Source organism: Vulpes vulpes, chromosome 7 (genome assembly GCF_048418805.1).
Source record: "Vulpes vulpes isolate BD-2025 chromosome 7, VulVul3, whole genome shotgun sequence".
Classification (NCBI taxonomy): domain Eukaryota; kingdom Metazoa; phylum Chordata; class Mammalia; order Carnivora; family Canidae; genus Vulpes; species Vulpes vulpes.
Window position 1 is genome coordinate 90,999,338 of NC_132786.1, and position 16,204 is coordinate 91,015,541.

The 16,204-nt window shown below is 38.6% G+C and overlaps 2 protein-coding genes across 10 annotated transcripts in view; one reads left to right on the plus strand and one right to left on the minus strand.

Moving 5' to 3' along the window:
• Positions 1 to 460: 460 nt before the first annotated feature.
• On the minus strand, positions 461 to 7,338 carry NDUFA4 (NDUFA4 mitochondrial complex associated). Its single transcript, XM_026003849.2, has 4 exons — positions 6,909 to 7,338; positions 5,509 to 5,597; positions 4,775 to 4,835; positions 461 to 751 (listed from the first exon to the last, which is right to left on the minus strand). The coding sequence occupies exons 1-4, from the start codon at positions 7,158 to 7,160 to the stop codon at positions 695 to 697; spliced, it is 459 nt and encodes a 152-aa protein (XP_025859634.2). The 5' UTR covers positions 7,161 to 7,338; the 3' UTR covers positions 461 to 694.
• Positions 7,339 to 7,357: 19 nt separating this feature from the next.
• PHF14 (PHD finger protein 14) overlaps positions 7,358 to 16,204 on the plus strand; it is a 230,488-nt gene continuing 221,641 nt past the window's right edge. For 6 of the 9 annotated variants that reach the window (XR_012002675.1, XR_003235791.2, XM_072764412.1 and 3 more), the window contains exon 1: positions 7,358 to 7,501. The gene's annotated coding sequence lies outside the window, so the exon portion shown is untranslated. Of the gene's footprint in view, positions 7,502 to 7,802; positions 7,937 to 16,204 lie in introns of those variants that run through there. The other 3 variants (XM_072764417.1, XM_072764420.1, XM_072764413.1) reach the window with 3 other exon arrangements.

The window sequence follows — 16,204 nt, forward strand, 5'->3', positions numbered from 1 at the left end:
TGCAATTTATCAAATATACATAAATGCTAATCCAAGACATCAGTATTTAAATGCTTTCTTTGGTGACCTCATTAAGAAACTGACAAAGCAGTGTTGTGTGATTAAATCCGTACAGTAAAAGCATAATGGCTACTACCTCCATGAATTAGATGGGACTCAGATCCAAATACAATCCCTGATAAACTTGAAAATCTTCAGCACAGTGGTATGCCATGGTAAAAATCATTAACAACTAAACACACTTCATCATTCAGTTGGAGAAATCCAAAGGTTTCCATTTTACCAATGCCAGACACTTGAGTACTCTTCATGATCTTTGCATTTGCAAGTATAATTTCCAGTACCAGTTGTTAAATATACTCTAGTGAAGTTACCAATGTCCCATACAAAAAATGAAAAGTGTTTCGAGCAACTTAAAGTCTTATCTTCAAATTACACAAATGAATGGAAATTCAAGAAATTCCTTAAATTCTAAGTTTATTTCCTATACTCTAAAGTTCAGAGCAAATTTTCAGCATTAAGTAGTGACACATATCAAGTTTCAGATATTTATTATTCAGTGTAAACCCCAACACAATACACCAACATGATTTCGTGCATTTAGAGGGGAAATATTTCCTGGATAAGTGGAAAATTGTGCGGATGGCTTCTGGAAGACCTTCATTCTAAGCAGCTTTATAGTGAAACATTTCATTTAGAAGTCTGGACCTTCTTTCTTCAGTTTGCTGTAATCTACATTCACTGAGTAGAACTTGGAAAAGAAAAAAGATATTTTAGATAATCTATCAAATACAGAGAGATGGTACAGAAGTTTTTGAATTTTTTTAATTCAGCTTTCTATAGTAACAATTACGGGCATGAATTTTTTATTATGGATATTTAACAACATAAAAATCATCCAAAGAAAGATGCCAAAATTCCAGTCCTTTAATAAATGACTTTGTTAAGGTAAAAATATTCAATCTACCTCAGAAGAAGTTAGTATGTTCCTTCAATTTCCTAAGCCAGACTGCACTGATATCAAACTATATCTATTTCTGGTAGAGAAGTTTTTAATACTACTGTATTTTTGCTTCTAAATAATATCATGTTTAAACAATGCATGGAAACTTGTAATTTGTAAAAATTTCCTTATATTCAACTAAAATTAATATGAGAAATAAATCTATGACTGCTTTAGAAAAACACTGCCTCAAACTCTTGATAGCTGTTTTTTTGATGATCTATATTTGAAACATCTCCAAAGTTTCTACTGAGAAAACATCAGGATTTATACATAAGCCCAAATAAGGCTATACTCTTGGGTTTACTCATTCTTGTGCCAAAAAACACTGAAGAGGTTGTGATATAATTACTTGAAGACCACATTATTTTTCCTCCAAAAGAATTAAAACTGCAGAATCAACATCAACATTCTCTTCAGGGTTTTTAAAAAGCTCATAAATCTGTATCTATTATTTCTTCAAACTCTTTATTTTTCCAAATATGCCCTAATTTCTTTGCCTCTAACTGAAAAATTCTTAAGTTTCTATAAAAAGAAACATTCCCAAATTGTAAAGCCTATCTTTGAGATACACACAAAGTTGCATAGACAGAGAAGTACAAATAAGCCACAGAGCAACAATCTTTGTTCTGACATTGTTCTTATGAAGCAACTGAACCTAAACAACCAGATTTTTAAAAAGAAATTAATTGCTCTACCTTAACACGTTAACAAAATTAGAGGAAATATTCATCAAAGAACTACAGGCTATATATTAAGAACATAAACATCGATTAGGTTCTTCTAATGGATGCCAGACAATGTGGGCACAATGCTTTATGTTTTCTTAATTATCACAGCCTTTATCAATCTCACTGTATAGATGAGGCAATTGAAGATCAAGTTACAAGACTCGCCAAACACTGAATGAGAAGCAGGACCAAGCCCTTAACACTCATGCAGAGTGGAAAGGTCACAGTATCTTTGCCAATTTTCTCAAAACTAAGCAAGCTTCTGATCAATTTGCTTCTATTAGGTTCCATGTCCCAGTATCAAAATTCTCTCTGAAGTAACGAAGTAATTTTCGAAGCTGTTTTATTTCAGCTTCTATGACCCTTTTCTTTTTTTCAATTTAATGGTGACTACCTGGAAGGTCTCTGGAATAGTAGTTGGGAATGCACACATATTCTGATAATGGCTTTGGGACATTTTATTTCATTGAGTGTGTTGCTGAGTTTATGTTTAATAAATCTTATTTTATTTCTTATTTTAATGTTTAAATCTTATTTTAGTTCTTTTGTTTGTCTTAACTTTGGCTAGATTTGCCAAAACCTAGTGGTTTACAACAAAGGCTCGTTTTTCACTCACCTTATATGCCATTTGGAAGCATGTTCTCTTCATTTCCAATTCTGGGTTGAATAACACTTAACTGTCCATTTTGGTTTCAAGACAGATAAAGAACAATGGGGGAACCACACACTGGTTCAGAAGTGGCAGATATCATTTCCTCTCACTTAGGATTCTCCAGATTTAGTGATGTGGCCAAAAACAAGTCTCTTAAGTGAGCCACAGTGAATGTGGAAAATACCTCACTGTTTAGGTTTAGAAGCAGTAGCAAGCTTCATTCACCCTAGGCTCACAAGTTTTTGGACTGGGTTCCCTTTTGTTTCTGCTTACAAATCACCCAATTCTTCTCTAAGTTCAGCTCTTGGCAAATACAGCAAATATAGTCCACTAACATCCTGTTTTTCTACAACAAGCTCTTTAGACACATGTCCACCTTACAAGTTACAACAGGTGATATTTTATCAAATATTTTGCCATTATGACTCATCTTTCCAGTATCTAAATCAATGTCATAGCTACTTATCCCATCCATGCCACACAAATTAGATTTCTGTTGCAGCACCATTCCATTTCCAGTTCATATGTCCTCATCGTGGTATGTGTTATTATAGTGCCAGGGAATTGTTAATTGCCTTTATTATCAGAATCACCTAGGGAGCTTTTTGAACTATACCTACCCAGAGATTCCAATACACAATTTGTTGGAAGAACCAATGCCTGGTTTTTTTTTCCCCCTTTTTAAAAGTTTATTGGATGTGAAATCATTTTCTCTAGAATGTACTTAAGTAAACAGAGGAAAAATAAGTCAGGATGCTCATTTATCAATTTATCATTTTTTTCAAGTTAAAACGTAATACACAGGTAAGATGGCTCAGTAAAGCTTCGCCAGTGCTTTTTTATTTGTTTCTTGTAGAGAGATCCATTTACGGATCTGGGAGCCAAATTATGATCAGACAATTAAGTGGAAAGCTTGGAATCAGCAACAGGCAATAATCTCTTAAAAGTTGCTCTCATCAATAATGATAGCATGCATCTCCATCATGGGTGTAGATCTGCTAAATGGTCCTGGACACTCATTGGTCAGAGTACCTCTCCTTGAAAGTATTTAAGCAAACGCTATTTCTCGTTTGATGAAGCAGCTTAGTACACTTTCCAGTGTACATAGTGAGTTATATACTTTAAATAAAAAAACTGCATTGAATGTGAATTATACTCTAATATAAACTGCCTTGGTTTTAATATCTTCAGAGTTTGTCTTCACATGCAAGATTTTTACACATAAAGAAGCTTATGTTTAGGGTCTTAGATCTGTGACAACATGGATAAGCTTTAAGAGTATTATGCTAAGTAAGATATATCACACAGAGAAAGACAAATACTGCATGATACAACGTATATGTCAAATCTAAAAAAGCTGAACTTGTAAAAGTAGAATGGTGGTTACCGGGGGCTGGGGGCAGGGGAATTGAGATGTTAAGGTACAAACTTACAACTAGTAAATAAATCCTGGAGATCTAATACACAACAAAGGACTTATAGTCAACAATATTGTATTATAAACTTCAAAGCTGCTAAGACTCTAGGTCTTAATTGCTCTCAACACGCAAAAACATTATGTGACACGATAAAAGTGTTAGGTAATGCTAACACAATAATCATACTGTAATATATAAATTTATCAAAACAACACCTTATATGCTTTAAACTTAACGTTAATTTTATATGCTGATTGTATCTCAATAAAGTACATAAATGGTCTCAGTCCATAAACTCATTCTGTTAAACTGCAGTTCCACAAACCACTTTTAAGGAAAGATGTCAGTTTATTTAGAAGGTTCATTGTAAAATTTAAATTTCAACTGAATTTCATTTCTTCCTAATTACTCTCAGCGGAAATATTTCAATCATACCAACAAGAAAGAACAGACAATCAAACCATCCACTGGAATAGTGCTACTCAAAGTGTGGTCCCCTGACCAGCAGCATCAGCATCAGCTAAAACCTTGTTAGAAATGCAAATTCTTAGTCTTCACAACAGATCAACTAAATCAGAATCTCTGGGGATGGAGCTTAACAATGTGTTTTAACCACCTCTCCAGTTGAGACCTATGTACATTGAAGTTTGAAAACCACTGCAGTAGATGATGATTCAAGATCTAAGAAAATGTTACATGATAGCTATTCCATCTCCCTTTTTACTTAGTCAAATCATGAACATGTTAACTTAATTTCACATCCAGAAACTAAAGTCTGTGAATAAAATCCCTAGAAAAACCTATCTGCTAGGGAAATAGGCTTTAATTTCATAGAACAATACAGCAGTTCCTCCAAAGTTCATTATAATGGAATTTTACATGTATATCCAGTTTCAAAAAAAATAAAAAAGCTACTTTTTGAGTATTAAAGCACACTTTCTCAGAATTCTGAAATAATTTTGTAGCTTACCTTGTATTGATCATTGGGACCCAGTTTGTTCCAAGGTTCTGGGTTATTCTTCCTATCCCAACTAAAAAGAACAAACATTACAATTGTTATAGTAATAAAACACTACTTAAAATAGTTTTGTACTTCCTAAGAAGCTAGTATATGGAATACAGTTCATTTTCTATTAGATTAAGTATGGTGTGTTTTCATTAGAGTTGAAATAGAGATAGGCTCTATAATTAGCAGTTCCATATAATCAATTAGAAAAAAGGGTAGAACAGAAGGCCTCTGGGGCAGTGTATTTGTCCCTATCTTTATCACAGAAAACTTTAAACTTGGCTTTTACTAAAAAGGTGATGTACAGAAAAGCACAAAGAGTAACAATACATTTTTTGTTGCCTGTTGTTCTAACTTCAAAAAGAAGCATTCCTTATTGAGGAAAAGCAGACAAAAATCATTTACATTTATCAGGAATCCTGAATAAGCATTTTATAAAAACAATTGTCTCAATTCTCACAAGATTCCAAATAGATATTAGCATTTCTACTCTCCCCATGAGAAAAATGAAACTCAGGGAAATTTAGACAATTTTATGAACTGGAAGAGTAAATGATAACAGCAGGACCAGGATCCGAACTTCCTATATGACTACAAAACTTTAGGCTCTTTCAACTACCTGATGTTGCCTCCCTAAAGGCTGTGGCTCCTAAAACACCTTTAAAGCATCATCATTCTAAATATTTTTAAGTACTTACCTAACATCAGGATTGAACAATGCCAAGCGCAACACATAGAGTGCTGCTCCAGTACCTCCTGCCCCAATAAATATGAAGAGGGGGATCAACTAGAAACAAACACAAAATACAGAAGAATTAACAACCAGCTTCAAATACCTAGATACTGAAAAAAGAAAGGCTACAATAGTTCCTACACACTAATTCTGAAGTCTCAAACAGCTGTTTTTCGGTCTTGTTTTAAAATGTGAATAAAGGTAGACCTCTTATTGAGGCAAGATTTATTACAGCTGTGTTCAAAAGAAACAGAATTTCTGAAAGACGTGAAGATGAACTTTCAATGTGGAAAAAGTCATACTCAAACTCCTAAATTTCCAAGAAATCATAGCATGTCCTCTTCACCTCTCTAATATTGATACATTATTCCCATTAAATTTCCCAGCTTCCTTTATCTCGAGGCTTGTAAAACAACTTCTTGGCCTGCCTTATAAATAAGTGTTATGAAAAACACGAGTTCTGGGACGCCTGGGTTGCTCAGAGGTTGAGCGTCTGCCTTTGGCTCAGGCGGTGATCTGATACCGGGGTCCAGGACCGAGTCCCGCATCAGGCTCCTTGTGGGGAGGCTGCTTCTCTTCTCTCTGCCTGTGTCTCTGCCTCTCTCTCTCTCTCTTTCTCTCTCTCTCTCTCATGAATAAATAAATAAATAAATAATCTAAAAAAAAAAAAAAGAAAACCATGAGTTCTGTGAAATTAAGAGTTTGAATGAACAAACAGGCATATCTGTTACAGAGATTGGTTACATGCTTAAGTCTCTGAGAACATCTTGCTAACAATGCTTCAATAAGTACACTGTGGGCTTAAGACAAAGGCTTCGTATTTGAGTTTTAGGACCCCTAAACGTTGAAACGCTGGAGAGAACACTGAAATGCTAAAGAACTTAAAAGCGAGCCTCCTCTGCGCTACCGAACCCCACCCCCACCCCCACATGTCAGGACGTCAAGACAAATTGAGGATTCCAAGACCGCAGACCTTTATTTGCCACCCGGCCTGGTGGTGCAATGCAGTAAGCGCCAGCTCTCGGAGATGGCATAACAAATAGGAAACCTGACCTGCTGGTCTCAGCCCACACAGCGCACAACTATCCCTGGGTCCGACGGACAGACCAGAGGGTGCGATCCCCAGTGTTCCAACACTCACCCGTTTACTTTCCTTGAAGGTATCCCTCACCTTCCGCCTACCAGCCCAAACCCCTCAATGCGTAGCGTGGAAGGTCAGAGCTCAAGAGCCCGGGGCACCTAGGATCCGGCCTCGGGGAACAATCAACGACGGTGAAGGAGGAAGAGGAAGCCCCCAGGGAACTGAGGCAGCCGCAGCTGACAGAACGGACGACCGAAGACACTGGGAAGGGGGCCCGAACTTACGCTCGGATGCTTCTTGGCCTGACGGATGATCTGGCGTAACATGGTTGTGGCACAGGTCTCCCGCGCAGGAGAAGGAAGAGCCGAGTCGCCGCAAGGCCCGGAACTAAGTAAAGCCTCCACAGGGGAGGAACGGACGTCCAAAGTCACCCAGAACCTCCTCCCTGAAGGCCCCCTGGCTCGGAGGGCAGCCTGCGGCGGGAGGGCCCGGATGCGGCTGTCCTTGACTGTGCCTGCTTTGACCCGGCGCCTCATGCGTCTGCTCTAACCTGGCCAGACCCCCAGCGTTCCAGTCCCGAGCGCAACATTCTCATTCCTGCGCTACAGATGCTGCTGACCAGGGGATTTCCGCGTCGAAACTAGAACGCCTTGACTGACCAGACAGGCACTTCCTCGGAAACACACGCGTTGAGGCATGGGGTGGGCGGGGTCTTCTTGGGAGGTCCCCGGCCAGCCGGTCCGCGCGCTAAGGCGCTGGGGGCGCGCGTGCGGGCCGCGAGCCTGAGGGCGCTGACGGGCGCTGAGGGAGCTGCGCGGCGCCTGCGGCCGCTGGGCGTCAGGCCCCTGGAGAGCGGGTCGCGTCTCTCGCTGCTAAGGTCAGCCCCTGCGGTTTAAGCAGACTGCAGCTGCTTCCTGTCTCCCACTGTCGCTTCTTACGGGCAGAAGTGAAAAACTAGTAAATGGCTTGAAGACGGCAGCAGCCCTCTCAGACGTAATCTCTGAATCCCCAGGGCCTGGCTCTGGATTGAATGTTCAATGGCATACCCCGATGTCCTGTCCCAGGACCCTAAACTGCATCCTTAAAATGTGTTCTGAGTGGTCCTGTCCCCACACATATCTTTTCTAGTACTCTAACACGATTTTCATTTATCTCTTGTTGATTTTTTTTTTTTTAAGATTTATTCACGAAAGACACAGAAAGAGGCGCAGAGACGTTGGCAGAGGGAGAAGCAGGCGTTTCGCAGGTGCCCGATGGAGGGACTTGATCCGGTGACCGGGGATCACACCCTGAGAGAGAGGCAGAGACACAGGTAGAGCGAGAAGCAGGCTTCATGTAGGGAGCCCGACGTGGGACTCGATCCCGGGTCTCCAGGATCACTCCCTGAGCTAGGGGCAGATAGATGCTCAACCGCTGAGCCACCCAGGTGTCCCTCTGTTGTGGTTGTTTTTTTATTCTGAAAGTCGTAACATGGGACAGACAGGCTTTTGTGGTAACATGGGGACAATCTGAACTCTCTCGAATCTATGTAGTTGACAAACTAGTGGTAGTGTGACAGTCTGAAACTGAAGATACCCTTTTGAAGAGGTGTTGGAGGGTCTGGTATGGTTGGGACTTGAAGAGGGAGAACACGGTGGGGGATCAGATCTGCTGGTCCAGTGACCACTTTCACATCAAGGGTTTTATGCTGAGAGCACTGGAAAGTTATGAAAAAAAAAAGAAAGAAAGAAAAAAGAAAAGTTGCTGTGATTGTAAATGATTGCTCTATGTATGAAGAATGGATCAGAGGGCATAAGCATGAAAGGGGAGAAACTGGTCAAGGGCCACTGCAGTGGTCCTTGAGAGGGATAATAATAGCTTAGACCACTGTGGGCCACGTGGGCAACGATGATGTAAAAAGGATTACAGAGATTGGTTGAATGGGAGAAAGCGAGGAGAAGCAGCCCAGGATAATTTCAGAGGTTGTTTTGGCCTGCTGTTTTTATGTAGATGTCAATTACTGAGATGAGAAGCAATAGAGAATGATGGATATGTATCTATGTAAAATACAAGTATATTGGGATGCCTGGGTGGCTCAGCGGTTGAGCATCTGCCCCGGCCCAGGGTGTGATCCTGGAGACCCAGGATCAAGTCCCATGTCAGGCTCGCTGCACGGAGTCTGCTTCTCCCTCTCCTCTCTCTCTCTCTCTCTCTCTCTCTCTCTGTCATGAATAAATAAATAAATATCTTTAAAATAAAAATACAGGTATATCTCTGTAGGGCAGACGAGAGATCTAGATTAGAAAAATATATTTAGGTCTCGGCTTATTGATGGGAAATGAAGGCATATGACTGAATGAGACTACTTAGGAAGAGAAGTAGAAGGTAGTAAGAGAGACAAAGGACATGGAGGTGAGGAATTCCAACGTGATGTTTGGGAGAGGAGATAAGGCCAGCAAAAAAAAAAACCCACACAAAAAAAGATAAATGGCAATTATTAAGATGATATGTACCAAGTTTAGGAAGACTTGGGTCTTGAATTCATTAGTCTGGCATGAAGTGCCTACTCAGCACCAAGCACTGTTCTAACTTGGGAGGAAGCAGTGAATGCAAACATTGTTCTATCCTCATGGAGATTACAGGAGAGTTAGGAAGACAAACCATAAATAAACAATTAAGATAAATTTAGATGGTGGGACATCAGGGTGGCTCAGCGGTTAAACATCTGCCTTTGGCCCAGGGCCTGATCCTGGAGTCCCAGGACTGAGTCCCACATCGGGCTCCCTGCATGGAGCCTGCTTCTCCCTTTGTCTGCGTCTCTGCCTCTCTCTCTCTCTATCCCTCATGAACAAATAAATAAAATATTTAAAAAAAAAAAAAAAAGACAACCTTAGACGGTGATAAACCAATAAAATATGACAATAAGAGAGAAGGACATGCAGGAGTAGAGGAAAGTAGGTTACTTAAGTGAGAATAGACAAGGAAGTTCCCTCTGAGGTAGTGATCATTACCTATCATATTATTGTATTTAGATATTATGGCTAAATTTCAAATATCTAATTAATATCGAATATCTAAATAAGGTTACCACAGTTAAATAAGGAGGTAACCTGGTGACAATATGGTTGAAGAATGTTCCAATTCTCAAGAGAAATTGTTTTGAAATTAAAAAATAAAAGAAAACCCAAGAACAGTGTGGCAAGCCACATCAAAGAGGAGAAGAAAATGAGATCAAAGAGGTTGTAAAGACTCTGACATTAACTCTATAGATGATGATGAGGAGGAATGTGGCTCTGTTTTTAGAAATCACAAAAATCATGGAAAATACTTAAAAGTAAACACAGAAACCTAATAGCAGTGAATGTAGGTGGATTTTCAGCAAAGAAATTAGGAGGAAGACTTCTCCTTGTAATATTTTATTTTTGTTTTTGATGATAACAGGTGATAATAAGTAAATAGGTGTATAGGAATACCCCTTTAAGAAAGTAAAATCAAATGGCATACTTTTTGGGCATTGACCTAGTTTCTAGCAGTAACAGTAATATAGGTAGTCCATTTATGCCTTTGGGAATGTTAACAAAGCAGGGTTGCAGAATATAAATTTCATTAAATATTTTGAATATTAACCAAAATGTCAAATTATAAAAGATTGAATTATGCATATTAAAGTTAGGAGAAAGAGTCTGTGACCTATATTTTAGGCAGGGATTGGAAGAATAGAAGAGGCAATCAAGGAAAAGAAGTCATAATAGAAGATACATATTGTAAAAATACATTTTAGCAGGCAGCCCTGGTGGCTCAGCGGTTTAGCACCATCTTCGGCCTAGGGCATGATCCTGGAAACCTGGGATCGAGTCCCATGTCAGGCTCCCTGCATAGAGCCTGTTTCTCCCTCTGCCTCTGTCTCTCTGTGTCTCTCATGAATAAATAAATAAAATTTTTTAAAAACTACATTTTAGCTTTAGAAGTAGTTTTGGTATGTGTGTGTGGTAGATTATATTATATACAAATACCTGTTGCCTGTTCCTAGAGGGGGATATTAGTCATTTGCCTCCAGGTCAGGCTTGATTGATAAGATGACTTGCTCTACTAGCAAATGAGATGTGAAACATAACTTGTGTCATGCACAAACAGAAACTTTAAGAGCCAGTATGTGCCATGTTCTTTCTTTACTCTTTGCCACAAGATCAGCAATGTTGTGGATAGAGGTTTGGGTGTCAGGGTGAAACTTACTTTGAGCAAAGACATTGCTGACCTATAATGAATGTATATTGAGAATGAGAAATAAACCTTTATTGCTTCAAGTCACCAAATTTAAGAGTATTTTGTTACTGTAGCCTAATTTAGCCTACTAAATAAAGAATTTGGCACTGAAAGTGTTTTGGTATATAATAAAAATCCTAAAATATCTAGTATTGGATTCAGGTTCCAACAACAAGTAACAAGGTAACTGTTACAGGCAGCTGGAAGGATAGCAATTATATTATACTGTGCTGCAACATTTGATGAAATTGTTCGCAATTAATTGGAAGGCAGTTAATGTCTCATAAATTCATAGGTTTCAGTGAAATGGTAGGCAAAGAGTATGTTAGAGGGATGTGTCCATTACTATTGGCAACAGTTGACAAGGTAATACAATAAAGAGATGGGCTCAGGAAATAATTGGTCAGCTTACAAGCTTCAATGACAGAGAATGGAGCATCTAGAAATTTAGAGACTTGCAGAGTTAGAAAATCTGGCTGATACTTATTTCAGCTGTATAAGATAAAACTAAGACTGATGTTTAGTCAAAAAGGTCAATTAAAATCTCAAGATAATGACCCAATCAAGAATGTAGCCATCACACCTACCTTTATTCAAACATCTCAATAAACTAAGGTGTGTCAGTAAATTCTCTCAACTGAACAACTTGAAATTCTGGACAAAGAGATAAGGGTGTAGCTCTCTCACCAAAGCCTGACAGGATCAAAGTGACGGAAATTAAACCTAGAGAAAGGAGGTGTGACTAAAAATAAATGTGAATATAGCCACTGGTATCAAATAAAAGAGAAATAGACAAAGTACTGTTAAAAACAAAACAAAACAAAACCCATCAGCTTTGGTGAAAGACATTGTGACTAATTGAGATGTGAAATGACACCTGGACTCCCAGTGTTCTGGAGATGAAAAGCAGGTTTGAGAGATGTACTCCTCTTCCAAGGATGGCCTATTCTCTAATGTCTCCTTTATTTTTTTTTTTAAGATTTTATTTTATTATTTATTCATGAGAGACACAGAGAGAGAGGCAGAGACAGGCAGAAGGAGAAGCAGGCTCCACGCAGGGAGCCCAACATGGGACTTGATCCCTGGTCTACAGGATCAGGCCCTGGGATGAAGGTGACGCCAAACCGCTGAGCCACTGGGGGGCCCTCTAATGTCTCCTTTAGATGGTACTAAGGCAAAGCTTCCTGAAGGGTGAGACAGGAGCCACAGAGAAGAGTAGACTGGAACTAACCTCCAAACTGCAAAATCAGGACCTACTCAAGGAATATTCCACACTTTCAGTCAATAGCAACTTCTGCTTTGTGGGATTTCAGGACCAGGGTGTGCCTCCCATTCTTTCTTTTTTTTGAATAGGATCACTCATGGTGGTTATACAGCCCCTGTTCCATCATTGTATTTTGTATGTTGTGGGGTATTTCATAGGTCTCCAAATTAAGAGGAGACATACCCAGAACAGAGACTACAGGAACACTCATAGATTATGGGCTTTAAGCTGGGAATAATGACTGTGTAGGATTTTTTAGATAATTTTCCTTGGTGAGGAGGGTGAAAGAGGAAAAGAGAAAGATCTGAATGACTGTAATCAGAAGGGCCATCAGAAGTGGTAAATTGTCTTTTGTTCGAAATATTTAATGTCCTTACTGGGAAAAGATTGTCTTTGATCTCCCTGTTGATAAGTTTTGTCAGATGACTTGATTAGGGCAATAAATGCAAAAGTAAAAATACTGGCAAAACAGGAAGAAATAAGACTTTGGGGCCTATGAAGAACTTAATGAGGATTATGACCTTTGTAGAATGATCAGGCCAAAAGAGAGGAAGATTTATATTCCATATGGATGAAATAACCTGAATAAGGCAGAAGAAATAAAACTTCATAGTGTAAGTACATAATATGTATAAGAGATTGAGATGAATTCAGTGTTAGAAGCTTTGGTTCCATAGGGAAGGGTTATAGAAAATGAAACAGAATAGGTTAATCCAGATTTTTTTTTTAAATTTTTATTTATTTATGATAGAGAGAGAGAGAGAGAGGCAGAGACACAGGCAGAGGGAGAAGCAGGCTCCATGCACCGGGAGCCCGACGTGGGATTCGATCCCGGGTCTCCAGGATCGCGCCCTGGGCCAAAGGCAGGCGCCAAACCGCTGCGCCACCCAGGGATCCCGGTTAATCCAGATTTTCAAGAATTTTAGATTTGTTACTTGATCCTTTAGGTAGTGAAGATTCATAAAGGCTTTGTATCTAAACACAGGATACAAATGTTTGTGTCTTATAATTTTTGGAAAATTAAACCATGCACCTATATCTTCAAAATAGAATTTATTTTAGAATAGCTATATTTTATTCTTCGTCTATTGCTATTTATTATCTCAAAATTTCTATCTTCTCTATGAATCCATTCATTAAACATATATTAAACACAAAAACAACTACAAGCCATATTATCTCAATAAATGAATTGGAACTATTTTTTACTATTTCACTCTGAGACTTGTGCCCTCTAGATTTCTTTCTTGTTCCTTTGTTTGATTTAATTTTGTGAATAATTTTAAAAATACAAAAATGTATAAATAATAGTTGTCTAAATTAAATATAAGTTCTGTGAATAGCTCTAAAAAAGCCTAAGCAGTATATTAATAGCACCGCCCAAAAGGATTTCTCTTGCAGAGTTTCTCTGAAAATTCAAGTCTATAAAATGCTGGAAGGTATGTGCTTATGTGTTATTAATGTGACAGTAAAGAAGTGACTTCTTTAGAGAGGAATAATTTGATAAGTGAGCCATGGAATATGATAATATCAATGCAAATTGAAGGCAGAATCTTATAGTTTTTACTCTGTTTGCATTTAGGCATTTAATTATTTTTCTAGCAGATAAATTGACAACTGTAGTTGTTTTTCTGATAACACAAATTATACCTTCACCTGTTAATGAAGATTCTGCAGCTATCCTTAATCTAAAAATAAATATGTTCCTCCATTAGTATTATGGTTATTTAGCATAAACTGTATTTAATTATAACATTTCTATTAGAAAAATGAAAACATATTTTGGTCTGTGAAAGTTTACTTTCACCATTGTCAATCTCAAAGCTTCACATACTGTCATTAGTTTAAATTAAATACCTGAAGAACTTTATGTACAATATTCAATGAACACAATATTCAATGAACACTAAAAAGTAAAGAAACTCTAACAATGTATTTATGTTTGTATGTATGTATTAAAGATTTATTTATTTGAGGGGATCCCTAGGTGGCTCAGCGGTTTGGCACCTGCCTTTGGCCCAGGGCTTGATCCTGGAGTCCTGGGATCGAGTCTCACATCGGGCTCCTTGCATGGAGCCTGCTTCTTCCTCTGCCTGTGTCCCTGCCTCCCTCTCTCAATCTCTCTCTCTCTCTCTCTCTCTCTCTCTCTGTGTGTCTCATGAATAAATGGATAAAATCTTTTAAAAAATAAAGATTTATTTATTTGTGAGAGAACGAGAGTGAGAGAGCACATGAGCACAAAAGTGGGTGGAGGCATAGAGGGAGAAGGAGAGAATCTGAAGCAGACTCCTGACTGAGTATGGAGCCCAACCAGGGCTGGATTCCACAACCCTGAGATCGTGACCTGAGCTGAAATCAAGAGTCTGACATTTAACTGACTGAGCCACCTAGGTGCCCCAGAACTCTTATAATTTAAAATAGTGACACTTATTTTCACTGAAACTTTCTGCTTAAACATTTTAGCAAAACTGCATATTTACAATTTTTGGAAAATTAAACCATACACCTAGATCTTCAAATTAGAAATTTTTTTAAATAGCTATGTTCTATTCTTCTTCTATTGTTACTTATTATTTCTGAAATTTCTATCTTCTCTATGAATCCATTCATTCATTCGTTAAACATATATTAAGTGCCCACTATCTATTGCTCCTCATGCTGAGTGTTTAGGATAAGAAGAATAGCACATTGCTGTCTTTCTTCAACATCTTCAGGTCTAACGGGACCAGGAATATAATTATTACAAAGCTTTGGGATCCCTGGGTGGCGCAGCGGTTTGGCACCTGCCTTTGGCCCAGGGCGCGATCCTGGAGACCCGGGATGGAGTCCCACGTCGGGCTCCCGGTGCATGGAGCCTGCTTCTCCCTCTGCCTGTGTCTCTGCCTCTCTCTCTCTCTCTCTCTACCATAAATAAATAAAAATTTAAAAAAAATTAAAAACAAAAAAAAAAACCAAAAAAAACCAAAGCTTTATGTCAAATGCTACAATAGACACTGATATAAGACTTAGGTTACTGGATATATAGTGTCTAACCAAGATCAAGAATATAAATTCATCTTTGGAAATGTTACGTCTGGGATACCTCTGAAATATCCAATTATTAGAGGTGTTCCGAAGGATGGAAGAAACATCACTCTTCAACCCAAGAGAGAAGTTTGGTCTCGAGGTACAATTTAAAATAAAAGAGGATATAGGAGACAGGTACTGGGAACTAATGAGCTTCTCCATGAAAAATGTGTTTGAAGGGAAGTATAATGAGAAGAGGGTTAATGCTAAAACCCTAGAGAACTTGAACAAAATGGGGACCAGGCCAGGAGGGAGGAGTCAGAATAGCAAAGTTAGATCAAGTCAGAAATGGAGGCAGATAAATAATATTTTATATCAGGGTTTAGCCCGAGAAACAGAACTTCTAGGAAATATACACACATAATAAGGAATTTATTATAAGGAATTAACGTTATGCAATTGCGAGAGCAGTTATCTTATTGCAGTCTGAAGTCAACAGGGGAGGCAATCAGTAAGGGAAGCGGAACATGAAGTGCAGAAGCAGAGATACATTAGAAGGATAGGTGGAACTTATGAGGACAGAAACTCCCAGAGAGAGACTCTGTTCTTTGTCCCAGAATTAGATATAAACCTAGTTCAGGAATATAGAAACTGAAGGAGGAATTTGACAAGAGAAGGAAAACTAGGAGATGACCTAGGGGAGTCTCCTGCATTCCAGACATACTCCTCCTTCCCTTCATTGAGTTGTAGTATCCCAATTTCCCCTTGCTAGTCAAAATCAACCACCCAAGCTAATAGAGTAATGGAGTTTTCTTCTCTTGCAATTATGACTTCTAGACCAGCAAAGCCACAGTTGCAGGGATAGTTAGTCGTAATTTTACTAGTGGATCAAAGAGAACTCCTTCCAAATTTTCTTTCACTACTGTCCTTCTGGGTCAATCCAGAGTGGGACTATAGTGCTACAGCTCTCTACTTTGGAACATTGTTGGCATTTTATACAGAACCATCTGTAGACCAGGCTCAAATGTCTTTCTTAGTTAATTGGTCATAGGCAATGCTCTATACCAT